The following is a 25,259-nucleotide window of genomic DNA, read 5'->3' on the forward strand; positions in this document are numbered from 1 at the left end:
CAACTTTCCAATTCATATCTCGGCCCTAAGATGAAAATTTATATAATTATTAACCACCATGAAAAAATAGAAGCATCGCGGCCCCTCAATATTTGGCCCCGGTGCACGATAGTCTGGTTATGGTCACCTCCTGAAAGTAAACAAGAAAGCCGTTCATGATCAGCAAAAGAATATCCTCGAAAATCGCCATAGAAAATCCTATGGACTATATATATCTGCCTGGATAAAATGTAAAATTACTTTGCGGATATGTACATGGGATGGATGACGTTCAAGATATTCCTAGCTTTCTTCCCAGTCCATAATTCTTCATTGTGGTGTTGTGCTGTATTGTGCGTCTTTGCCTTTTTGTTCCCTTGTGTTCCAAAGAAAAAAATGTTTACGTTCGTTGCATGACGGCTTCTCTTCGGTTGGCGACCCTGGGCTGTTGTCTGCTGGTGTTTGTCCGGATCTGTTTCCAGCGTTTTCGGTTTTTATTCCAGTAACTATGGGTATCCAAACTGAATGCTAGCTTGTAATTGCTTGTAATATATGGCTCTTAGCACTCGGTTCTGTGCTTGCAATAGAAATTGCAAAGGTGAGGCACTGCAACTTGTCATCAGTTTCTATTGAAAATGTCAGGAATCCCGCGAGTCAGACTGAATCCTCCGCCCTGCTCCGGAAAGCAGGGTCCGATGCGTGCCACGGTTCCCGTAGCCTTGATGCGTCAAGGCAGTAGTCCAACACAGACTTCGAGTGGCACCAAAGCGACCATATGTTACGACGGGCATCAGTCACCCGAATCCAAGTGGTCACCGGGTACCAAAGGTAAATTAAGCCTAACACACCGGCTCAGCTCTTTGACGTTTCACACCGAAGGAAAAATGTAGTGGCTTGCATTTATTTGCTTCTCAAGTTATGAAGGTTTCGAGAAAAAAGAAAAGAAGCAAGTGAAAATTTTGTCGTAAAGCTAGTTTTTAGGTGTCTTTATGCAATGACTTTGGGTTGGTTTGGTTTGATTTCTATATGTTCTTACGCATACGTGACACTAAAAGGCTTACAAGTTCATTGAATCCGACAGACCCACAACGATGTTAAATGGTATACCATTTCTGTGTCTAAGAGCCGACATTCATGTATATGGTATCGACAGATGATGAGGAGGGGTCTACTGAGGCCCCCTCAATTTCTCTCATCACATATTGTGCTTGGACACTAGAAAAATCCTGGATCTGCCCCTCTTTGAATAAATCGAGGTTGGAGGGTGAAGCGAGCAAAGATCTGAAACGGTATGAAACACATACACGATAAAATACATAAGGAAGTGGGCGATTGAATTGCACTGACTGAATGATAGTAAAAACTTACCTGGATTGGTGTAAAAAATGCCACATTGTAAATTTTGCCTCATTGCTTTTCTAACGGGAATGGGAAAATATCAGTATTAATAAATTATTAGTGCCCAAAAATTGTGTAAAATACTTTTTAGTGTTCGCGCAAAATGCAACACACTATCGATAGACACGCATTGTTGGAGATTTTGAGAAATTTGAGGATCATCTGAGCGGTGTCACAACTTTCATTCTGTTAGTGACGGCTCACATGGTGGCGCCTACACTCTGTAAGAATTTGACAAAAGGATACGTGGCAACATATGTCAATGTTTAGTTTCATTTTTTATTTTTTACACCATTCTTGGATTGAGTTAATATCTTTCTGTAAAGCAGTCTGATCAGAAGCACTGTGATACATCCATATACCACACGGTCGTCAGCGAAAAGTCATATAGTACTTGTTAGTCCACTACAAATTAGAAACAAAAGTGGCCCAGTTATGGAACCCTGCGATACACCAGAAATTACAGGAGCCAAGTTTCATGTGGAGTGATTAACAAGAACTGACTGCGAACGGTTAGTGAGAAAAGTATGAAGCGTTATTCAATCTATGTCATAATGTGCAAGTTTCACCATGAGCCAATTATGAGGTCAAACTCTTTGGAAAAGTGGAGAAATATGGCGTCAGTCTGGTATTTTTTGTCAAGATTACAACGAATATCAGGAATGACAGTTGATAACTGAGTTTCACAGGAATGACCTTTACGAAAGTGATGTTGGTTGGAGAATATTTGTCAATTGCCTTCTAAGAACTTGATTATATTAGAATGAATGATGAGTTGCAACAATTTTGATGCCAACTTGTAAGCGATATCGGACGGTACTTAAGTGGGGAATGTTGGGAACCTGTTTTATGGAGGAGAATTACTTTGAAACAATGGTCTCTGTCAGTCTACTTTACATAGCGGCAGCAAAGTGTTTCTAGCGACTGAGGGCAGTGTGTAGCTTAGCTAAGCTTAGTTCATACTTGGCAACCGTGTTCTGCATTGAAGATGATTATTATGACACGATTAAATGCCAACCTAGGGATCCAAGATTGGTATAATTTTGATATATCAAAAGTGTTCATTTTACACTGTGCACAATTTATGGTGCGGTCACATTGGCTTTCCAGAATGCCCTGTGTATGTTTTGCTTTTCTTTCGAGGAATATCTCCGCAGGGGCCATGAGCTTCTGCCCCCCAATGTAAAAGGGATGTAAGGTGAAGGGTCAGACCCCGTGTGGATGACACTTTCGATTGCCCATATACGAGGGGTGTTTAAGTCAAACCGGGACTTTTCATTTTTTGCAAAAGTAAAATGAACTTACAGGCGAGAAATTAGTTTTATTTTTCAACGTAATCTCCAGCTGGACTAATGCACTTGTCTCAGCGTTTCACGAGGGCTTGGATGCCAGCAGCGTAGAAATCCTTACCGGCGTGTAGTAGCCATGATCGGTCCACATTCTTGACCTTGTCGTTGCAGCTGAAGTGGTGGCCCCCAAGGAACGCCTTCAGTGGCCAGAAGAGATGAAAATCGCTTGGGGCAAGGTCTGGACTGTAAGGGAGATGTGGCAGCAACTCCCAGTCAGGTTCCTGTAAGGTGCATGTGGTGAAATGCGTGGTATGCGGGCGTGCATTGTCCTGTAGGAAGAGGACTCATTTGGTGATGAGGCCCAGCCGCTTTTACTTCAGCGCCTTATGCACATCCCTGGGAACGTGGCAGTAATATGCACTATTGATGGTGGTACCACTGGGCAGAAAATCAACTTGAACAACGTCAGCCTTGTCCCAGAAAACCGTGGCCATGACCTTACCCGCAGACGGGGTGCTTTGGAACTTCTTGGGAGCGGGCGAGCCCAAATGCTTCCATTGTTTTGATGCGCGTTCAAACTCAGGAGTGAGTGGTGCACCCACATTTCATCGCACGTGATGATCCGATCAAGGAACGGCTGTCCTTCAGTGTCAAAACTGTACCTTAGCTCTTGGGAGATTTCCAGTCTTCTCTGCTGGTCAAACAGGGAGAGCTGCCTCGGGACCCAACGGGCACTAACTTTCCGAAACTGGAGGTGTTCATGAATGATACCGTTGAACGTTCCCACAGAAAGGTCCGTCTTTCGAGCCAGTTCGAGACATGTTATCCGTCAGTCCTTGAGGATCAGGTGCTCCACAAGTTGCATGTTCTCAGGAACTCTGACACTGGGGCTCTGAGCCGCCCGGGCCGGGATCTTCCTACGCTGATGTACGGCTGTCTCGGAACCGTTTGCACCACTCAAACGCTTTGCTGTGGCTAAGCGTATTGTGGCCATACTGAGCCTGAAGTCCTCTGTGAATTTCAGATGACTTTATGCCTTCATTCACGAGAAACTTGATGAGGATTCGCTGTTCGGTTTGCATACTCACCTCGTTGTCGGCCATCTTGTCCAGCACGTGTCTTTTGTTTTGCACAAACTTTGAACCACCACGTGGTGAATGCAGACGTCTGTCACGCGTGAAAATGACGTAAAAGAAGTAGCGCGAGCCATTTGTACGCTCAGGAGACGGAAAGTCCCGGTTTGACTTTAACACCCTCTTGCAATGGCAAAAATTTGGATCTTTTGAAATGCATATCGGAGGAAGATTGGAATACTTTCCTCGGTGCTTGCGGGAACCTTGGCCAATGATGTCTTTACTAGGGTCGATTGGCCCAGACTTGCAAGAAATGTTTACTCTGTTTCTTGAATCAAGGTGGGGTGGAAGGGAGCCATTCATGGTCTTTACCTTCCTCATGGAAAACTGCTACTGTTATCCTACCTTTGGCATTCCATTGAGGAGGAGGCATTTCACACTGGCACCTGTTGCGGAGCAATATTTGCCCGGTCGTTCAAGATCCTTCAAGTGGTCCAAGTGGAATTGAAATTACTCTAATTATGCTACAGAGTTATTTGGCTTTTTATTGTTTCCTTAACATTATTATTTATTCAGTTTTTATTCTTCCTTTTTAGTGCGATAGAATGCGTGTGTCAAGTATGGACTTGTTTTGTGACATCATCTACTATTAGAGTTTTTCAAGTGTTTACTTTTTACTTTATGCTTTCATTCAAGGCCACTTTAGCACTTTGTATGAATGTATGTGACAACACCCCTCTGCATATTCTTGCAAGTGTGCTCAGAAAACCTCAAGTGCATGCATTTACTCTTGGGTACGTTTTGGTATTTAGATGTCATTGCAGCAAGGAAAACAATAGAAGTTGTCTTATCCCCTTATAGCATACAGAGGTTCAACTGAAAGCCGTAAAACAAAACAAAAAATTGATGATATAGATACATACCGGGCATTCTTATTTTTATCAAATGAGCAATGTTCTCAAATACGAGGGTGGTTCCATAAGTTTCCGGCCCGAGGTAGAAAATGCGATTAAGGATGCGTGGCGCCATCTGTTGGAGGGCCGGAGCACCATCCTCAACCCCCTCCATGCTTTTGTCGGTTGGAGAGCGGCATTTCAAACAGCCAGGGTGCACTCTTCAGTTAAAATGGAAAAAATCGAGTACCGCGCTGTGATAAAATTCTTGACAAAAGAGGGACTTTCGCCTCAAGAAATTAAAGCGCGACTGGACAACGTGTGCAGCGAAGCGTCTCCGTCGTACACAACGGTAAAAGACTGGGTTAAGCAGTTTCGACTGGGGCGAGAGTCCATTGAAGATGATCCACGCAATGGTCGTCCAGTGGAAGTGCTGAGCGACGGGCGTCTGAAGGTGAAGGAAATCTCAGAAAGGCTGGTGCTTTCTAAAACAACCGTTTTTCGCATCATCGGCGAGGGCCTTCACATGAAAAAGGTCAGTGCGAGATGGGTGCCACGACTTCTCTCGTCAGTTCAAAAGCAACAGCGCGTCGTCTGTGCCAAAGAGTTTTTGGAGCTCTGTCAAAAGAACGAAGAAGAAATATTGAAGTCAATTGTCACAGGTGGTGAGACTATGGTGCCCTTTCGAGAAATGAGTCGATGGAATGGCGCAAACCAGGAGAAGCACCCCCAAGAAAAGCCAAGGTCACACAATCCACAAAGATCATGGCAACAATATTTTGGGATTGTCACGGGATCCTCCTCATCGACTTCAAAGAGAGGAACACCACAGTGATTGCGACATATTATGCTTCACTCCTGCACCGACTGCGAGACGCCATCAAGGAAAAGGGCGCGGCAGGTTGAGTCGAGTTGTCCGGTTGCTCCAGGACAATGCCCTTGTCCACACGGCTTCTGTTGCCAAGGCTGCACTGAGTGCGGCTTGGAAGAAATCCATCCCCCACCCTACAGTCCAGACTTGGCACCGAGTGAATACTTCCTGTTCTCAAACTTGAAGAGGGAGACGGAGATTTCAAAACGATAGTGAGGTGCAACAGGCAGTTTTCCAGCATTTTGCGGACAAAACTTGGGACTATTTTTTCAAGGGTATAAAAAAGCTGGTTGAAGGGTGTCAAAAGTGCATGGAAGTTAAGGGTGACTATGTGATTAAAAGGGTGTGATATGACTATTAAAAAGGCCGGAAACTTATGGAACCACCCTCGTATATCCTGCGGTCGTCAGGTAACTGTAACAAAAAGTTATGGCGTGCACAACGTTAGGCAACAAAAGTGTTTCTAAGTTTGTCGTGCTTTGGGGAGCATTTGGATGTTGTCACTCAACAGGAAGACATTGTTAGCGCCCATGGAACTGCAAGAAAACAAGGCCTTTCTGGCTGACTTTTCCTGCGGAAATGATTTGAGAGAGCTCATGCTGTGGTATCCAATTCAAGAACACATTAATGTGGCTCTCAACAAAATGTTAATGACAACAACCTACAACATTATCTGCAAGTAGGTTGATACTTATTTATTTCAAACATACTGTTATCCCAAGGTGGGGCTGTAACAGGAGTAGGTGGTGGAATTACGAGGTTAATACAGTGCACAATTCCACGAGGCAATAAAATTAGACAATTCTGCGGTATACAGTAATTGCACAAACCATAATCAATAGATGACAATGTAGCTGAATAACAGAGTAAACGTTGCATAGCATATGAGTAAACCGAGACAAGATTTCTAATGGTTCGTGGAAAGAACGAGTTACGGAGAATCTTCATTCTGTTTCTTGATTGATGTACGTTGTAATGTACCTGGCCTTATTAATATGTAGTAAATCTTTTCTCAAACTAAATAATAACTGTAACCGTTTGCTGAGCGACAGATACAGAAGCATAGAGCACATAGCGCAGATACAGAAGCATAGGGCTTTAGAGAAGAATGGCTTCAAGTTTAGAGATACCTTTTTTAGTCATTGGAATAAGTGTTTCTTATGGCTCTGTACCCATATTCCGACGTATGCATTCTACTGATGAAAAGGAAGGCTATGAGGAGAACCTCTTCATCTCTGTGTATTTTTATGAAGAAAAAAATCTTCTCGGCCGATGCAAAGCTTGTTAGCACATGTTTATCTGTCTCGCACTCGTACTGCACTTTGTATCCAGCCGTGAACTCGTGCAGAACACAAAATGAATACTGACAAATACACATATGCAGAGCAAGTGCAGCCAAATGGTGATAGAAAGATGTGTTTTTGAATCACAGTGACGTGTATCGGGAAGACACGTTTACTCCGGAGGGCAGCTTCACTTGACAGCATCTACCTGTCGGGACAATGGGATGTGCAGAGTTATTGTGGACGACCCATGGTTGAAAGAGCAACCCAGGTCTGTGAAAAACAGTCTTGATTCTGGATGATTTTCACTCTTTGGATTCATGCAGACACCCGAAGACTGGAAAGAGATGGAAAGGCTAAAGAAGAAAGATTCTTTGGAAATGAAGGTGAGAAATCCCTAATGGTATTTCCAGACTACGAGTAAAGTTATTTAAACTAGTCAATACCGGGCAAACATAATATGAGCAAGTGATACCAATTATGATCAAGCAGCAATATACCAATACGATGGGAAAAGAGTGATCCGATTTAGTCCATATCTGGCAGCATGTCGTGAGCAAGTATTGCTTCAATTAACTTTTTTTATATATTCCTGATACCATAGAGATTTCACAAAGAGGTGAGTAAAATTTTGGCACAAGATAACTTGTGGCATAATATGTGTGGAATAGAAGAGAAATGTGTGTTTCCAAGCATGTGTGTATCTGTTCAGGATTGTTAATGATGGAACTTATTGCTCTCCTCTGTAATACTTTGATCCTGTTGTAATTTGTGATATTTGTCAATCCTAGCAAGCAGTGGTTTAGTGTGGGCTAAATTAGAGTACTCTTCTTAATGAAAAGGAATTCCTTGCAGTTTCAGATGCAATTGCTTTAACATTGGTTTCCTCAAACTAAACACCCGGAAATTTAATTTGTCGCAGATTTAGAACATTCTGGTTCATCGGTTTGTTCTTGGGCACGAATATACTGTAAAAGTCGTTGATTGCGTGTGGAACATATTTTTGATGGAGGTCTTGGTTGAGGAACAATTCCTGGGAACTTAGATTGGTCATCTCACAGATGAGCCCATTGAAGTTACATTTGAACAAAGACCAAGCGATAATAATATCATCCCTCGCCGAGAAATTACCCTGCTTAATCATCGGCGAGGTTGCTGGGTCTGTTGCGTTCGGAATTTCACATCCTGGTGGTGCCCATATTTGGAGTCTTTGAGGTAATTGTCGATTGGGATATTTATTTGTGTTATGACAGAAAAGGACGCTACTATTGTCCGCATCGAGTATAAGTTGATTTGTATGCGGTGTTCTGATAGGATTAATTTAAGTTAGAAACCAAGTGGGACCAAGAATTGACCCTTATGGAGCACATGGAGAGTAACACACTGATACCTGAACGTAAGATAACTGGAAAGTGAGTTGTGAGCTATACCTCGAATACCGTATGAGAAGACAAAAGCGGACATTTCTTTTTCACGATATTCCTGCTTTAGTTTACGTTTTATGTAGACATTTGTGAATAAACTTTTACGATTATTATTATTAAAAACAATACAATAGTATGATGGTTGTCACAGATGTGTTTGGCCATTCATGCATTATTCTATGCATCACTCTTGAAGAAGCACAAAATGTCCTACTCCCACGATAAAATTAGCTTAGTGGAGATCCATATGACAACAACTGATATAAATAGGGTTGTCCAGGAAAATATGAGTTTGGTTTGCGCAGTTTTTTAGGAAAGCTAACTATGCCAAATGCAAACTACCTCTGGCGGAGATACTGGCATGTAGTGATGGTCTCCCTTGTTGAAGAAACCAGTGTGTTTGTGCATGCAGGAGGCAAATGTGCTGGCTTACAATCTCATTCAGTCTGTTGCACCATTGAAGAAGAGCAAGGGAAAAAATACTACCTTCATGATAGAGAAGGAACTCAAGCTCATTATTATTCCAATAAATGTGTAGTGGTTGCATCTATCCTCCTAATTTTTTACGATTTAATGATGCTACTTTGAAAGGCAAAACGAGCGTCAAGAAGAGCCCAGAATACTGAGATAATTTTTAGAAAGTCCCTCAAGAATCAACCCGAGAAGAGTAATACAGGGCATGGTAGAGTTAATTTCACAGGAGGAAGCTAGTTCAGAAATGCCATTGCTGATTATGAACATCTCATTCACACTGAGAGCTTTGGATCAGAATGGCCAAGCTTCCAGTACTCAAGATAGCTCCATTTGAAGGAGCCTGCCATTGCAGGATTACCAATGCATATATTTTGGGTGTCCCCAAAATATTTTTTTTAAAAACCCCTTTTAAAAACAGTGGCTGTCGGTCTGCATCTTACTCAGACAGAAATGGAATCTCATTCTGCTTCTGCTAAGGGAAACGGCACCAAGTTGGTGAATTTTCTCAAGATTGAATTCGCTTTGGGTACAAAGAAACCTGATCTTGCCGAAAGATTCTTGGGGAAGCTTGCTTTAGATTTACAGAGCTTCAGACACTGATGACGCAAGTTTCATCTATCGTCAACTCCTGCCGTCAACATCTTCGGAATGTGATCCAGAGCAGCCTCAAGTACTATGTCGGCAGGAGGGTTATCTCTTTGCCATCACCATTGGAAAATCTTGATGAGCCTTTGTCTACCAAGGCCACACTGGCATGATCTTTGTGACAGCTCGTACGAGCCCACCATTTGAATGAATCAACTTGAAACATGTTAGATGAGACACAAAGCATGAAACAATGTATTGTTGCCTCATCCTAATTCTTAACGCGAGTAATAAAAGAATATAAGGGGATGTATTTATTTTTAAAGGAGAGAGTACACTGGGATTATCGAAGGACCGTGGTGATTGTGACTGAAAACTTTAGAGAAACCTTTTAATGATGAGAGCATTTATATGACTACAACTGAGAGTATTATTTTGCACAAACAGTACATCCGACAGAAGCTCCAGCGGACATCTCCACGTTGGAGCCCAGTTCAAGGGGACCACCACTTGCCACTGTGCACAGGTCCCATCACAATACCTGCGTCACACAGTGAGCCACGGACGATACCTTTGGTCCCACGCATGCATAACAGTGTTGAGGGCTTGAATCAGGTGAGCTTGGATTGGCTTGTTTTAGGATTGTTGCGTTTATTCTAAGCAGGTGCTTTTGTTCCTTTAAAGGAGATTGAACGTCTAGTATTCTCTGGAAATGAATTGGAAAGGGTAAGCTATCTGTATAGCATATAATATAGGTGACTTGGAATGAGTTTTTCTGCCAGGTCATGGGTCCTACCCCAGAAGGGCACAGGGCCCCCATTGCTGAGCTCTTTCATTCCACCTGTAGCGTAGACACACAGACTTCCTGCACAGACGACAGCCTCTTTCCACAAGCAACCAGTCCAGGTAATGGAAGGGAGAGATAATGTCACACTCACTCTGCTTGTGTATTGGCTCTCCCCTACTGATGGCACATGGTGAAGCTCACAGTAATTATGCGAGACACCGAAACAAGCAGCATATTTAGAACGTATCTAACCTGTGACATCGTGCATTGCATTGCCACAACATGGGAATGCTGCTTTTGAGTTACACCTCTACGTTGGGTGATAAACTTGAGCTTCCAGGTCAGGAAAGGTTTGAGCAACTCCGCGAATAGTTGCATGACCAACATTGACAATTATAAGAATCATAATGTTTGCACACAGCCGTACTTTCTTACCAGTCTTGTAGGCCAAGTAAACTTCCTGAAGCAAAAATTATATCGCTTTGCTAGTTTTGGACAGTCCAGAACACGGTAGCATCCGTCCAGCCTGGTCCCATAGTCAGTGACTCGATATAGTATATCACACAAATAAAACACAAATATTTTCTCCCGCTCATTAAAGGGGCACTCAAATGTAAAAATAACTTGCTCTGATATGAAAGTGCGTCTTTCAGTTAGTATAATACGAGCAAAATTAGTTGACGCAGCGCTACCATTTTGAAGAAAAACGCGGTGAAAATAGAGCCGTCTTTGGCGGCATCCAGTGAGATAGCGGGACAAGTGCGTGCTAACGTATCGTTGCCATGTGGGTTTGGGACGGGTCCGATGGTAGCGTACCGAATATGCGCACTGCTTCATTTTTCAATACCGATTCACTGAATTGTAGCCTACAACACTTGTCGCAAACGTTCCGCATCCTTTGGACAGCTTCGCACTATGTTTTTCACCGGGACTGCTCCATGGCGCGCATCTTGGGCTGAAATGACGTTCGTTGCTTAGCGCCGAAGCAAGAAACAGCCCGGTATAATTTTCATTGTAGCTCCGTAACAGAATCAAAGTTTTCAATTATGATAAAAAGTACGAAATTAACATAGTGTGGAACGTGACTTGAAGTCAACTCATTTTTGCGTACCTTTCTACTCTTTTGATGAATTTTAGTTGACAGTCCGCTCTCCATCAACTGCTTCGTTTCCATGGAATGACCCTCTCGCATTATAGCGTAAACTACACCGTTTAATAAAGAATTATCCCTTTTTCAGAGTGTAACAAAAGTGGTTCTTCACCAGAATACGAAGGTAATAAGTTAGGCAGCAGCCCTCAAATCAACAAGTTCCTGGCACGAGAGCCTCCTGATGGTTGTGAGAAGGTCAGGATTATTGACGAGGCCAGGTACACTCTTTTAATGGGAGTCAAAAGGATTGGAATCACTGCAGAATAATTTTGTTTTTCAGAAAGCCGTCTTCTGAGGAGCACATAGACAACATGCCAAAACCAAGCAGCCAATTTGTGCTGCGGCCAAGCCAGAGGTCAGCGTTTTGCCCCCTGGTAAGGAACCAAGTGCCTCACAAGGTGGACTCCTTTCTTCTCAATGAGAGGCTCAAATGACACTTCCCTACCGACTGTGCCTTGTTGAAACCAGACTTGACCCCCTTTGTTTAATAAATATGAGAGAGGAAGTGTATTATCCCTGTACCATAATGGTCAATCATTAATTGTAAAATGCTTTTTATGTGTAGAAGAGGGCACAACATTGTTTGTACTTTGTGTGACACCAGGGATGGGATGAAATGAAAGTGAGCAAAATGTAGTACTTGCAAGTGTGAATCACAGAGGAGGTCTGTACCTGATAAAGATGCAGGGAGCATCATTGTTTGTGTGCCTTATGCAGGACAATGCCATGATTAGGGTTTTCATTTGGCACCCACCCTCAGTTCTTTGCCATGAAATGGAATCCCATTGAGGATTCCTCCAGCTTGATTCCTATCCAGCTAAGCATATTGAAATGTGAATCCATTCCCGAATTGAGACATGTCAAGTGACCTTTGGCTGTGCACTTGGGAGAGGGAAATCCCTTGTCAAGTCCAAAATGATTCCAAACTTGGGATATGTACTGTTATCCCTTTTTGTTGCCACCCCTTGTACATAGATCCCATTGTGACATAGCACCTGCCATTTCGGTGCTAAATTGTGCAAGATAAAAGTGCTGTTAAAAAAGTACGTAAAGCTTTTATTCAATAAAAACTTGTCTATAGAGGCTCGTAACAATTTTTAAAAACTAACAAAGATACTGGAAGAAACATTTCCTCTTTCTTTTGATCCCGAAAACTCAAAATGGACTAGAGACTGTGGTTCTCTAATGGTCACATCAATGACTGCAAATTTTGTGCCCTGTCTTGACTAGTCCAATTATTGAGACAACCTTGCTATGCAGCACAACAGTATAATGTCTAAAAACAACTATTAGTGTTAGAACAACAACATGATCACAGAAACTGTGTGTACATATCAAACCTTGGTCTGAAACTTGATCCAATGCATTAACACTCTTAACTTGCATGGCCCCTGTCCCTACAGAATTTCTATTAAAAAGTCTACGAGACCAGCACAGGTGGCATTTACTAATTATTCATTTGTAACAATTTGTTAATCAAGTTTTAGAAAGTTGATTAATTTATGTAATCAGTGATCTGGTAGTTACATACTTTGTTGCACAATGCTGTTGCTGTCTCGTAGATTTTTTTAATGAAAAACTCCCATATATATATATTACAATGAAATCTCAGATTATCTCGGGTTCCCCCCACTTGTTTGTAAAAATTTCGCTGATAACACTATTGTAAGCGACTTATGTGTAGAATTTGTCATACATTTTTTTACGGCCTTGTACATGGAGGCGTTTGTAGAAATTTCTTATGTAGTGCAACAGGTCACTAAAGATTTCTCGTATTACTACATTTGATGGCTTGGTAAAGAAGTTTCACTGTTAAAAATTGTTTCACTCGAGTTGTTGTTATTGCTCTTGCGCTAACAATAGAGGAAGCATCAGCTCGCTTTGTTCTTGCCAGCATGGTTCCCATTTTGAGTGCCATTGAGGTTCCTAGAAAGAGTCAAATCATTACTATGCAATGTCACGCACAATGCCTGTTGCACCACATATTATATTGTTGCTAGTATATGTGTTATTGCCAGCCTCAGTCTGTTTTTGTTGTGGCAAAGCGTGTGCCTCATGAAAATGCAATGTGGAGCGTCCACTTGAATGTACTGTATGGAGAGTTTCCAAGGGAGAGTTTGCTCTCATAGGTTATTAGGAAGGGAACTCACAGATTGTGCTTTTCACAGGACGGTGTTGCACCTTTTGATCGTCTCAGTTCGTAAAGGCAGTCATCGATTAGGAACCTGCACACATCTCTTTGACACACGATGATGGGAAAATGGCTGAGCCAACTGACCTGTACCAAAGCAATGGCAGAGGAGCAGTCCCAAGGTGCCACAGAGCGTGGGCATCTAGAATAAACATCCACGGTGGAAAGTCCCCCAGTTCCAGTAGCAGAAGGACATTTATGGCAATGGTGACAACAATGCACCTCCATACATAAGGACGTCTATGCCAATTGCACCAGGCCAGCCATCCCATGGAACTCAACATTCCTGCACTCCTATGTCAATAAATTCACCCCCATTCACACCCCTATTCACTCACCAGCAACAACATTGGCCAACATATTGTAACCATAGTCAAAATGCACAAAGGTCAGGTAATGGATATGGTAGGCAAAGAAGGCCGCAAAGGGTGCACTTATGGCTAAGGTCAAGCCCATCCTGCAGGGAAGTATATAGGGACAAATAAGTGGGACAAACAGGGTATATATATATATATATAGGAAGATAGATATACCTTATGCATAAACTGTACAGGGAGTAAAGCACCAGTGAGAAGGCACAGAAGTAGTCCAACTTCTGTACACACAATAAAGACAAATTGTGTCAATTGTGTGTCTTACGTACCTCTAATGCTACATACCTCTGTGACTGGAGTGTCTCTTGCATGAAATATAGCGGACCAAAGCCACGCATTAATGGAGAGCTGTTCAAAAGAGACTCACATTTTTGCTTCCACCATACAAGGATAATGCAGCTAGAATTTGTACAAGCAGCACCCAAAGTTCCATTGAAACTAAAGCGCCACAGAGGCACTAACCATTCCTATTAGCTGGACTTTGTTTTTTCTACTGAAACATCATCAATAGGACTGACCAGAGCCTGTCCATTCCAGAGCAAGTAATTTGGGGCAGACGGTGGCACCTTTGCACGAAACTTGCGCCACATCCAAACGTGGCTAAGACCGTTGAGCAAGGAAAACAGCACGGAAGCAGGTTCTTGGATCCCGTACATTCGCAGGAATGGCCACTGAAAAACATTTTACATAAATGCATTCCGCTTTCTCGGTACTCTTCATTGAGCTACTATTAAAACCCTTTCTGAAAACAAGTCAGACCTAACTAAAAACCTTCTAGCTCGTATCATCCAAAACGATGAAAAAATATAATCCCACGTGGCATTTAACTTTGGCTAATTCAAGTTAGTATTAAAGGACAGCTCTACCAACATCTTTCACCACGTTTTCTAAAGTTGCACATAGCTTGCTTCTTATTTCGAACCAATGTCACTAAGCCACGCAGGGATTGCGAGGCATAGGGAAAATGGATGGACCTCATATGGGCTCCAAATCGTTCTTTCAATTTAGTTTTCGCTCTCTCAAATAAAATGTAGCGATGAGCACTACATAGAAAAATATGTAATATACAATGAAAGATGGAAGTCACTGAAAAGGTTAGCCAGCTGTAGGACTCGAACCCACATCTTCTGGATTACCGGTCCAGGGCTCTACCTACAGCTGGTTAACCTTTTCAGTGACTTTCATCTTTCATCGTTAATTTCTTAGGCAAATTGAGGCTTTGTATGTATCTGTCCCTTCTATGTTGTTCCAGCCTCAGAACATGAGTTCTTTCATGTGATATACAGTTGATAAGTACTGAAACGTCGCCATACCAGCACTGGACAGCTGTTTCTGGAGCCACTGTCAGCAGTGCCTCACCACTAAAGTGGCTCTCACCATGACGTTCTACATGACTTTTTTCAACTTACCAACTCACGTAGTACGTACAGCCAAAGAGAATCTTTTTTTCCTCTAATATACAGTGTACTGTATAACAAAAAAATTCACAATATGTGTGTTATGGGATGGAAAGCAATGATATCAATGCGGTTTTGCAGAAGACACTAAATTAATTCACTTTCACGATCATAGTTGTCTCGCGACATATCTCCCGCAAAAATGTGAGAAGGGCACCTTTCCGTGGAACTGTGGTACGGGTTCGCCGACGTTTTCGAAGAACTCCAAGGCGTGCCACATACAACCATAGCGACACTCGTCCAAACAGTCCCAGTCGAGAATACTTAGATACCAGGGTCGTTGCAAAAGGAATGTCTCTCCACCCGTTGTACAGTTGTCCCCGAGGCATCTTCGAAGACAAGATTGATAGGGAATGCATTGATCGCCTTGAGATGCAATGCAAGAACCGATAACACATATCAGAAGCATACACTGGAAACCAGAGAATATAGCCCGGTTTCCCATATCGTCAGGAGACATTTGTCCACTCCATCTTATCAGCATGTGATTAATGCCGCGTGCTCAAAATCGCTCGTGCGGCGAACGCGGGTACATACGATCACATGAGCAGGGCGTCTGCATGTTGCGAACTCCGATTCCATAGTAGCTGGCGGTTTCCACGGAAAAGTTTCGTTATCCCTTCGGGTGGTTAGTTGGTAGTTGCCAGCTCAAAATGTCGGCCAGAAAAGAAAAAAAAAAAAAGAAGAGAAAGACGAGACACTTTGTAAATTACCTTCGAGAGAAAAGGATGCCTTTCTGATGTTATTTCACGATGTGTTGTAGTAAAATTTGCAAATTGAATCAAAGTACCTTGACTGAACCTGAACGAACGACGAGCAGGCGGCGCGGCATCCGACGTACGCTCTGTTGGCTCTGCTTTCTGTCGAGTGTTTTTAACGTAGAAGGATATCTGCAAACTGATTGTTAAAGTGTTTACTTATTAAGCGCTATTTATAGCGCATACATAATGTAGCCGTATGCTCACAGCATGTGTGGCGATCCCTTGGGGCCATGTTTATGTTTTTAATTCGCTATGTAATATAAAGTAATGCAACTAAATATGCAGCAGAAACATAGCAACGCGTGCTTCGTCAATTGATTCGTTTCTGCGCTGCTATGGAACTACCTGGCAACGGTTCACCTGTTCTGCACGTTGTCGTCGTTGGTTTCCATCACATCAGGGGTTACCAGGTGCGGTTCTGTGTCCATAAAGTGGTTGTAAATGTGCTATAATGTACGCTGGGGAAGGAGCTACTCTTCGTCCTTAGGGCGAGGGCAGCACTATTTTGGAAATATCATATGGGCAAGTATTGCGCTTGTCACAAAATGGTTGGTTTAAAACGGGCATTATTTCCAGCTGGAATACGCTTATCCACCATTGGCTGATGAGCTCCCTGAAGCTTGGAAGCATCTCCCGTCTCTTGCCTTGCCTGATGGTGCACACAATTATGAAGAAGGTGAGTAGAAAGAAAAAAGGTACCTTCCAAGAAATGTATCTCTTTCTTTTCAGATACAGTTTATTTTCATCTTCCTGGCTTGGACAACCCAAAAAACACAATTTTTGGAATTTCCTGTTATCGACAAATCAATGCTGAGGTGCGTAATTTTGCGTAATTTTTCAACTGGCGATGACAAGAAAGAAATGTCTGTCATGCAGAAGCTGCTCCACCGTGGATCCGACATCACACGCAGTTCTGTGCAGAAGAGTGTTTGTGTCTTGAGTCGGCTCCCTCTCTTTGGCTTAATCCAAGCCAAACTCCAGCTGGTCACTCATGCATACTTTGAAGAAAGAGACTTCAGTAAAGTGTCACTTCTGGAGGAAACTTTTTGTAGCCTCAATTCCCTGCTCTCATCAGATATGCTCGAGGGCGGACAGCCATTTCTGGGTAAATAAACGACTGCCAACTCCATCCACCAGCTCACACTCATTTTGTTCCTAACCCTGGTCCTTGTCACCAACTACCTGGACTTATTTCCACCTTAAGGCATTATGCATTGTACAGATTTCACTTTTTGTTCCTTGCAGGTCTATCATCCCGAGACCTGATTCTCCATTTTAAACACAAGGCAGTGCTGCTCTTCAAGCTCTTGCTGCTTGAGCGAAAGGCACTATTGGCTCTCTTGCCTCTAGGCAACTACCCCTAACCACATGTATCTTTTACTGCAGGTGCTGTTTTACAAGACCCCAGTTAAAGATCTCTGTTCAACTGTGCTTACTCTTTGTTCCCTTTTTCCAGGTTGGTAAGAGAAATTTTAAAAATTGTGCTTTACACTTACTTTACTCACTTAGGATTGGTTGAGCAAGGCTTACTGGAATCGGCCTCCACCCTCAGTGGCAAGAACATGCAGGAAACGGAACCCAGGAAGCAGAGCTTGGATGACGAGAACCCCTCTCAAGACCTGAGTCTACTCTCCAAGACGATCAGGGCCCTGGACAGCGGATCGGAGTCTGAGCAGTTGTTGAACAAGATCTTGCCCACCAGTCTAGTGGGAGATGTCTTTGAGGATGAGGACAAACTAGTCAGTGATATTGAGGAACTCTTAGATCCCAAGGATAAGACTGAGATGAGGTGAGCCTTAAAAGAGAAAATAGTGGCTATGCATTGTGTGAACCATGATGCACAAGGCCAAATCTCCTCAGGGAGTGAAAGCAGTCGCCACATTTCAGCTTAGTTTGGCCCTTCTACGTTATCTGCTAGAGATTATCACTGTGTGGTATAAATACACAATGCTACTCTGGTGGTGCGGTAGAGTATTATCGATGGATAAATAAATACGCATAAATTGTGAGCTATTAGAAGAAGGTGCCTCTAGAATGAAAATTTTGTGTACATTCTTTGAATGTGTGTTTGAAACATAGTGATGGAGGATGTTGCGCAGATCCAAGTTGGAGTTTGTGGATGACAGCAAGTCCTTGTGTAAAGAGTCCATATGGAGTAGAGTTCCATCTGCCATCTACAGCTTAGCGTCAAAGGTAGGGAATTTATTGCTGTAGTGGATGCAGTGAGACACACAACAGCCACGTCCTCAAACTTGCGATTGATCCTTGTGGGACAAAACTCAGCTCCTCACCTACTGAGGTCTGTGCAATAGAAAGCAACTTCCCCACCTGTGAAAGTTATCTATGGTTGCGCTATACTTGTTTATTGACAACACATGAAACTTGTTTCCACCTGGATTATGCGTTGGGTATCCTCAAATTAGGGAGTCTACTGAGACGCTCATTCAAAAATGTGTCTCACACCAGAGCTCTGCTTGCACCTCTAAGAGGTTTATGAGTGTCTAAGGAGTAATAAACCAGGCCTTCTCTGTCATATGATGCCTCTTGTGGTGAAGACTTGAAACAGCACAATTCCAGACATGGCATGGTAGGGTTGTAGATATTGGCATCACCATTTGTAGCACTTGTGTTTACCATCGCCTTACCATCCGTTTTATTCGGACCACACTTGATTCCATGTGGATACACAGTACTTAGTGGTGGTAATTTTTGTAGTACGTAGTTGTGTGACCATTCATGTGAGAGTGTCGTTTGACTGTAATTATTTTTTGAGGAAACTGCAATGAAGGAAGAGACATCTCCACTGGAAGATGGTGTGATCACATTTAACTTACCTGAAAGTCCTGCAGAAGATCTTGTACTCCAGTCCAAAGTGTTGGCACTCAGAAATGAAGAATGTGGACTACCACTCAGCATTTTCACAAAGGTCAATCCCATTATGGTGAATGAGAGGGACAAATATTGTATTGTATTGTATTGTATTGTGTAGGGTTCACTGTGCCTGCCGTACGTATCATTGCCCATAATTGATGTTCTGAATGACATGAGTGTAAGGAGCTGCATCGTGGGTGCCACTAATGACCTCTTTAAACAGAAGAAGCACCTCTTTGATGTCATTGTGGAGGTGAGTCCATCATCGCCCACTAATGTATAAAAGGTACATTGGGTTTTCTATTCTTGTAGATCGATGAGGGCAAGATCAATGTCTTTGATAGCGATTTGCGTCGGCAAATCAACTTGACAATGGAGGACCTCCGATTTGCAGACTACCTTGTCAAGAATGTGCTTGATGAGAGCAAAGATGTATTCCTCGAAGGGACAGGTGAGTGTCTCCCAACCTAAAAAAGTGATGGGACAGGTGGATTTTCTTTCCAAAGGTTGGCAAGGCGGAGACGAGTGGCTACGGGCCCAGTTCAAGATATATCTAGTCAGCCTGTTAAGAACGGCACAGTTAGAAGGTACCTTCCATACATGCTTTTATATCTTCACTGAAAGAAAATTCCTTTTCTATTGACAGAGGGCAGTAGAGAACAGGACTCATTCAATGCGTCTTTTATTAGTACATGGAAAACGACGCACAACTTTAAAATGTGGAACAGTGTTGAGCACCCTTGTCTCGACGAAATTCCATCAGGGTATGTGTATGAGGGTATCAGGGTATGATTTGATCATCATCATCATTCTTCTCCAGGCACTTCTACAGAGGACAATGGCCAACAGTGGCCGATATGAAGCTACGGATATCACAGTGAGTTAATTCTCACTCAGATGGCTTCAATTGAAGAGAAACTCTTGCAGTTCCATACAGAGTTCAGAAAGGGGTCGCAAGATCAACCAGGCAGTTGTATCCACAGGCCGTGCGGTTGCACAGACGACTGGAAAAGTTGTTGGTAGGTATCCAGTCTACTGAGGGCGCAGAATGTGGTTCTATCTACCCCACCTGTACCTCAGTTTGGAAATAGTTTCTGTGATTCCCTCGAGATACTGTTTATTTCATATCTCTTTCATAGATTGCTTTCCAGATGTACTGTGCCTTATATTCTTTGCCCATCACTGATTTCAGTACAGCTCTTCCACAATAATACCGTTTATGCCCCAGATAGGTCAGTTCAACGGTCAATAGGTCTAGTAGTAAGGTGACATTGGTCTGTTGGTCATGTCACAACACTTACATACGATCTGGTTATTTCAGGAAATACCCCCTAAAATTTTGTTAGCTACAGTCAAGGACAGATTACTTGGACACTGTCACAGGACGACCCCATACATCCCTTTGTTCGCGCCCAGGATGCCATTTTGTGTATGATTTGTATCCTCAAACCATCTTTAACTGCTGGCTCCAAGATATTATAGATCCAGTTCTGCTTTCCTGCCTCGCTTCTGTCCTTTGCGAGTGTATGTTGACGCGATCGTTGGGATGGGTTAATGGAAATCACTCTGAGGAAAATGGGAAACTGACAAAGGTGATAGTTTTGTTGGTGCAAGGTGAAGAAATGTTCTTCGGTGATGTACAAATGGACGTGATAGCATGGAAAAACCTTCAGCAATGAAACATTGACAAGTTTTTCTGGCCACCGAATAAGTACAAATTCATTTTTCTGGACTTTTGCACAAACCGTGTTGAGTCGGCTGTATATGCCTTAATTCGGAATATGTCATTCTTTGACTCTTTGGTAGTAGCCAAGGTCGTGATGAAAACTGGGGGTTTTGAATCCCCCTCTCTCCATGCGCACTAACACGTAACTAAAATGACAATAACGGAAGGATATTGACATGTTTGTACAGAGTCTCGCATTATGCAACGTATGCTGCAGACAAACAAGCTTCATTCACTCATTATAATGATGTTTCAGGCGGAGCTTTGACGTCTGCAAAGTCAGTGGTATCATCGTTGTGGTCCCACTTTAATGTTTCATCGCAAGAGTCTCTCCCCTCCAAGGAAGACAACTGTGAATAGTTTGACTTTTGCTACTCTGCAGAAGCATAATTTATTATTTATTCCTTTCATTACCATAAATGAGAATTGTGCCAGCCAAGCTACGAAAATAAAAACCGACAGTCGTTGGGTTGTGTTCAGAGTACACTAGAGGAGGAAATTTTGCCAAAAAGTTTTAATGGGACGCACGCATTGTCTTAACCATCTGGGCCAGTTGACCATCCTGCATTGCAAGCTCTTGTGGCGGACATTTTAGCAATGCCATTAAGTGTTGCAGACTGTCAAGGGGTGTCAAGCCAAGGTCGTCGAGCACATTGCATAGATAACCAATATCTGTTGCTAGCTGACTGGATGCTTGAGATGTGAGTCTTTCAATCTGTATGATGACATCAATATAAGTGCGCATGGTGTCTCTTGCAACGCATCCCAGCAAGTAGTCAGCGATGTGATCCACCCCCTCAGTGGGCTTTTCAAGTTTGCTGTGTCCAAGTGCAATTTTGAGAGCTTCATTTTCTTCCACAATGAAGGGTTCGATGTGTTGAGGAATGGTTAGCAAGTACTGTCCAATTTGAGTTATGTACTCAAGAGGCGATAAGCTGAACTGCGGAAGGTCCTCTGTCCAGACCATCATGTTAGGAACTTGTGCCAAGTGAGAGCGGATCTCTGCAAAGACTGTATCAAATGCAAATTGACTAAAGTCAACGCATAGCTGGCGAACCCTGGCATTACTCTGTGCAAGTAAAACAAAGTCTTTGAGGTGAAGCTGCATCGCAAAGTTTCCCAGCTCCTTCTGCAACTGTGGTGTGAGGAGATAGTTTTCCACACCTTCCTCGAGCTGCTTCAGCACAGATTTAATGTTGCAAGTGAGTGTGGATTCAAAGGTTCCCAACTGGAGTACCATTTCTCCGCAGGACTGCATGCATTTCAGAGAATGCTGAAATAAAGTCCAGCTTTCACACTTGGAAATGGACTTGAGCTGTCCTAGGATTAAGCTGCATCGTTCGTAGTAGGCACAAAAAAAACTGTCTAACACCGCCACTAGCTGCGGATAACTGCATCCACAAGAAACTGCAGTACAACGTGCCTCAGACTCTTTGGCGAGCAGAAATATCTTCCCTACAGAGTCCGACATTAAATTAACGGAGTCTACGATAGAGTCGCTGCTCATGTTGAGCGCAGAAAGTTGCGAAAGTAAGTGTTTTTCTTCAAGGGCACCGTAGTTTTCTATGTGAGGTCGACAGAAAGCATACAAGGTCTTTACGAGGGTTACCACATGAGGATTGTTGACGTAGGCAGGCTGAATACCAGAAATGGACACTTGGACACTCTTGCAGAATCGTCTTGTCGCCTGCATGGCATTGAGAAGGTAAGCGGATGGTATGTCCTGCTGCCTGATAGCAGCATCTAGACAGAACGACAGGCTTGGGTCAAGACTCGACACAACGTCCACAATAATGTCAGCCATAACAAAGACTGACGGTGGCTCAGGAAACACTTGGGCACACCACCGGGTCTGCTCGTGCCAAGTGGACAACATTAAGTCGTAGAAATTATTCAGCCAGGGCAAGAAGGAATCTTGACTCTCGACAATTTTCTGCCAAGATTCCAACAACTTTGACTTTTGGCAGGTGTGGTAGTATTTTAACAGTTGGGGCAGACGATGAATGTCGGTGAATATCCGGACGCAAGTCTTAGCGCCATCTACCGACTGTGAAGAAAACGCCTGCACAAGGTAGGGACCTAACATTGCTTCCAGTCGGTTTTTGAGCGTTTCTAATAGTTGTGAACGGACTTGGTAATCTGCAACATCAGCAAGAACCTCCAGACTAGACTGCATGCCGACTAAAAGCTCCGTTATGTTTTGGACGTTACCCGTCTGAAAGATTTGATCAACGTCCGACGATAACGTGGTCCAATTGTCAGCTTCTCTGAGGGCTTCATTAGCTTGAAGCATGCGTAGTTTGATTTTGTCGATTTCCAGAAGTGTCTTCATGGACCTGAAGGAGTCATGTTCCACTTTCTCAATGTCCTTTTGTACAACAACCATTTGCTGTCTCAAGAAGGCAGCTTCTTGCTGCATGTTCGCGACGTCCCGAAGCACGTTAGGCAAATTCTGTTGAACCTGCTGAGCTGTTTCTTCAAGGGCACTGTTCATTTCTTGTATGAACAGTTGGAGTTTGAAAGCAACTTGGGATGCGTAAGCTTCTTTGTTATCCTGCGCTTCCGGGCCTTGGAATGCTGAGTTGATCCATTTTTTAGGGTCGAAGTTGTAGCTTGAAAATGCTGACAGATTCATTGCCGATGACGTTGGATCTTCGATATGAATGGATGGGATGGATCAGGATGGATCGTGGTGCCCCCTGGCAGCATGATGATGATGATGATGATCTTGGGACCGTTCCCTTGTATCGGGCGGGCTGAGTAGCACGAGTCCTGGTCTACACCAATATTCCAGTGCTTTCTTTGTGAGGATCACACACTCGTCGCCGCCACCGAAGCCCAGCGCTTCGCCAGAGAGTCTGTTCGGGCTATGGTTCGGGCCTTGGGGGAAATATGAAGGCACCCCAACACAATGTGCTCAGTAGCATGGCATGCTTCCCTTTTGAGGCTTTTGAGTCAGGGTGGGCCAAACTCGGCTTCTGGTAGGAGGTTCGCCATAGCCTCTGGGACTAATAAAATACACAAGAGATAAAAGAAGGAAAAGTCTAGTTTAAAATGTTGGTTGCTTTTTCACGGTTTACGTTTCCTCCTCCATGTCACCAGGCGGCGCTTAGTGGCTTTCGCTCTGTCAAAATCTGGCCATCCGTGGCTCACGTGATTTCTATGGTGGGAGAACCTTTTCGGAGGCTGCCTTGTGCGGCCTTGGTATACAGGAGGAGGGGAGAAAGTGTCACGTGGTCCGCTGACGTCGCATTGAAAACGCGCGCGCCAAAGTCACGTGACCGTCTTACGGTCACGTGACTTTGGCGCGCGCGTTTTCAATGCTCCCGATCCGGAGGTTTATCGTCGCACAACGATCAAAGGACCGTGGTCGCACTTAGGGTTGCTATCTGTCCGGATTCCACCTGAACAGTTCGGAAAATCAAGGCTTAAAGGGACCATGAAATGATTTCCGAGTACTCTTCAGGAAACCGTTCTCATGATCCATCACTATCGTACACACATCGACTTTTGACCGTATTCAGTACAACGGGGGCGCAGTTATCAGACAAAAATAGCAGGGCGTGACCGCTGGATATATGACTTGGAAGTGGGCTTACGTCATTGCCATCCAGTCCTCTCAGCCAACTGTGAACGACGAGGAAGACACACCCGGCCGGGCCACGTGGGTTTCGGTTTTCTCCCGTCGAAATCACTTGAAATATGGCGAAAGGCAAATTATCAGCAATGGAGGAAGAGGTTATGCGGCACGTCTATGGATCGTTCGGCAGCTCGTAAAATGTCACCGACGAAGGGGAAAACGTGCTCTGGTAACTCTCGTAGGATTCTGTGTAAACGGTTAGTTACAATCTTGTCTCCAAGTCAAATTAAAACATATTTCATGACCAAGTATACAAACTTGTTTGAAAATTTTGCACTTTGCTCGCAAAAGCCCGTCCGCGAATCGGCAACATATTCTGTGTATGATGTCACGGCGCCTCGGAGGCGGGCCGTAGCAGCTGCCGTTCACGTCTGTGGCAAATATCGATTATTTTCGCTATTTGTACGATTTTCAACTTGATATTTCACAGAGTGAATGCTTTAATACAGGGGAACTAATTAAAAATGATCGTGGGCATGTCAAATATCGTTTCATGGTCCCTTTATGTTGGGTGCATAATGTAAAAACCCCGAGACTAGGGAACACCAAGGGACAGACACAACAAGTCTCATTTTTCTCTCCATCATTCTCTACATTTTTTCATTAAGTTCGGTGTCCGGGTGAAGGTGTAATCTGGACATGAAATGTTCCAAAAATTGGCCAAGTCGCAGTAAAGACCTCTCGACCGACTTTAGTTTGCGTCATCGCTGCCAAAGATTCAGCGATCAAAGCTACGTACAGCCACATTAGGATACTGATAATCCAATCCAAGGGAGACGTAACAGTAACAGCTCCCCCCACAGTATGCTTGTTATTTGGAGCGTGAAATAAGTAAAGCAATTTTTGGCATAGATCGTATTCATTCAAAGTGCTCTTTCTTACCACACTGTAACAAAACGAACACGTATTACTTGGTGATAAGCATCTTATTTCCCTCCTTGCAGCGCACCATAATAAATTACAGCGAGATGGAGTGCGTGACAGTCTCCCTCGGCGGTGTTGGATTTTACTCTGTTTGGTTGGGCTTCCATCC

General features: G+C 43.5%; 4 protein-coding genes and 1 long non-coding RNA gene across 8 annotated transcripts; 3 read left to right on the top strand and 2 right to left on the bottom strand.

Moving 5' to 3' along the window:
• Window positions 1-402: 402 nt before the first annotated feature.
• LOC135367455 (protein FAM117B-like) lies at window positions 403-13,720 on the top strand. 3 transcript variants are annotated; one of them, XM_064600744.1, is made up of 9 exons: window positions 403-807; window positions 6,936-7,057; window positions 7,113-7,172; window positions 9,717-9,884; window positions 9,954-9,995; window positions 10,052-10,175; window positions 11,295-11,424; window positions 11,487-11,580; window positions 13,375-13,720. In XM_064600744.1, the coding sequence occupies exons 1-9, from the start codon at window positions 615-617 to the stop codon at window positions 13,408-13,410; spliced, it is 969 nt and encodes a 322-aa protein (XP_064456814.1). In that variant the 5' UTR covers window positions 403-614; the 3' UTR covers window positions 13,411-13,720. The 3 variants fall into 3 exon arrangements, with proteins under 3 accessions (XP_064456814.1, XP_064456813.1, XP_064456815.1); XM_064600745.1 differs by lacking the exon at window positions 13,375-13,720 and having other exon boundaries at window positions 404-577; window positions 669-807; window positions 11,487-12,286; XM_064600743.1 differs by lacking the exon at window positions 13,375-13,720 and having other exon boundaries at window positions 11,487-12,286.
• On the bottom strand, window positions 12,242-16,120 carry LOC135367454 (post-GPI attachment to proteins factor 3-like). Of its 2 annotated transcripts, none has more exons than XM_064600742.1 (8): window positions 16,019-16,120; window positions 14,290-14,442; window positions 14,057-14,119; window positions 13,931-13,992; window positions 13,736-13,854; window positions 13,485-13,683; window positions 13,357-13,431; window positions 12,242-13,132 (listed from the first exon to the last, which is right to left on the bottom strand). In XM_064600742.1, exons 1-8 carry the CDS (start codon window positions 16,058-16,060, stop codon window positions 13,078-13,080), a joined length of 768 nt encoding a protein of 255 aa, XP_064456812.1. In that variant the 5' UTR covers window positions 16,061-16,120; the 3' UTR covers window positions 12,242-13,077. The 2 variants fall into 2 exon arrangements, with proteins under 2 accessions (XP_064456812.1, XP_064456811.1); XM_064600741.1 differs by lacking the exon at window positions 16,019-16,120 and adding an exon at window positions 15,386-15,909.
• On the top strand, window positions 16,042-21,053 carry LOC135367453 (late secretory pathway protein AVL9 homolog). The gene is made up of 16 exons (XM_064600740.1): window positions 16,042-16,399; window positions 16,566-16,665; window positions 16,719-16,804; window positions 16,866-17,094; window positions 17,235-17,314; window positions 17,376-17,445; window positions 17,499-17,778; window positions 18,089-18,182; window positions 18,763-18,915; window positions 18,979-19,113; window positions 19,173-19,311; window positions 19,367-19,447; window positions 19,507-19,624; window positions 19,681-19,737; window positions 19,788-19,879; window positions 20,843-21,053. Exons 1-16 carry the CDS (start codon window positions 16,325-16,327, stop codon window positions 20,944-20,946), a joined length of 1,893 nt encoding a protein of 630 aa, XP_064456810.1. The 5' UTR covers window positions 16,042-16,324; the 3' UTR covers window positions 20,947-21,053.
• On the top strand, window positions 19,890-20,359 carry LOC135367456 (uncharacterized). Its single transcript, XR_010414468.1, has 2 exons — window positions 19,890-20,092; window positions 20,182-20,359. It is a non-coding gene; the product is annotated as an uncharacterized LOC135367456 (long non-coding RNA).
• Window positions 20,942-23,502, bottom strand: LOC135367451 (conserved oligomeric Golgi complex subunit 7-like). The gene has a single exon (XM_064600739.1). The coding sequence runs from the start codon at window positions 23,219-23,221 to the stop codon at window positions 21,101-21,103; it is 2,121 nt and encodes a 706-aa protein (XP_064456809.1). The 5' UTR covers window positions 23,222-23,502; the 3' UTR covers window positions 20,942-21,100.
• Window positions 23,503-25,259: the final 1,757 nt, after the last annotated feature.

This window comes from Ornithodoros turicata, chromosome 8, assembly GCF_037126465.1.
Source record: "Ornithodoros turicata isolate Travis chromosome 8, ASM3712646v1, whole genome shotgun sequence".
Lineage (NCBI taxonomy): Eukaryota > Metazoa > Arthropoda > Arachnida > Ixodida > Argasidae > Ornithodoros > Ornithodoros turicata.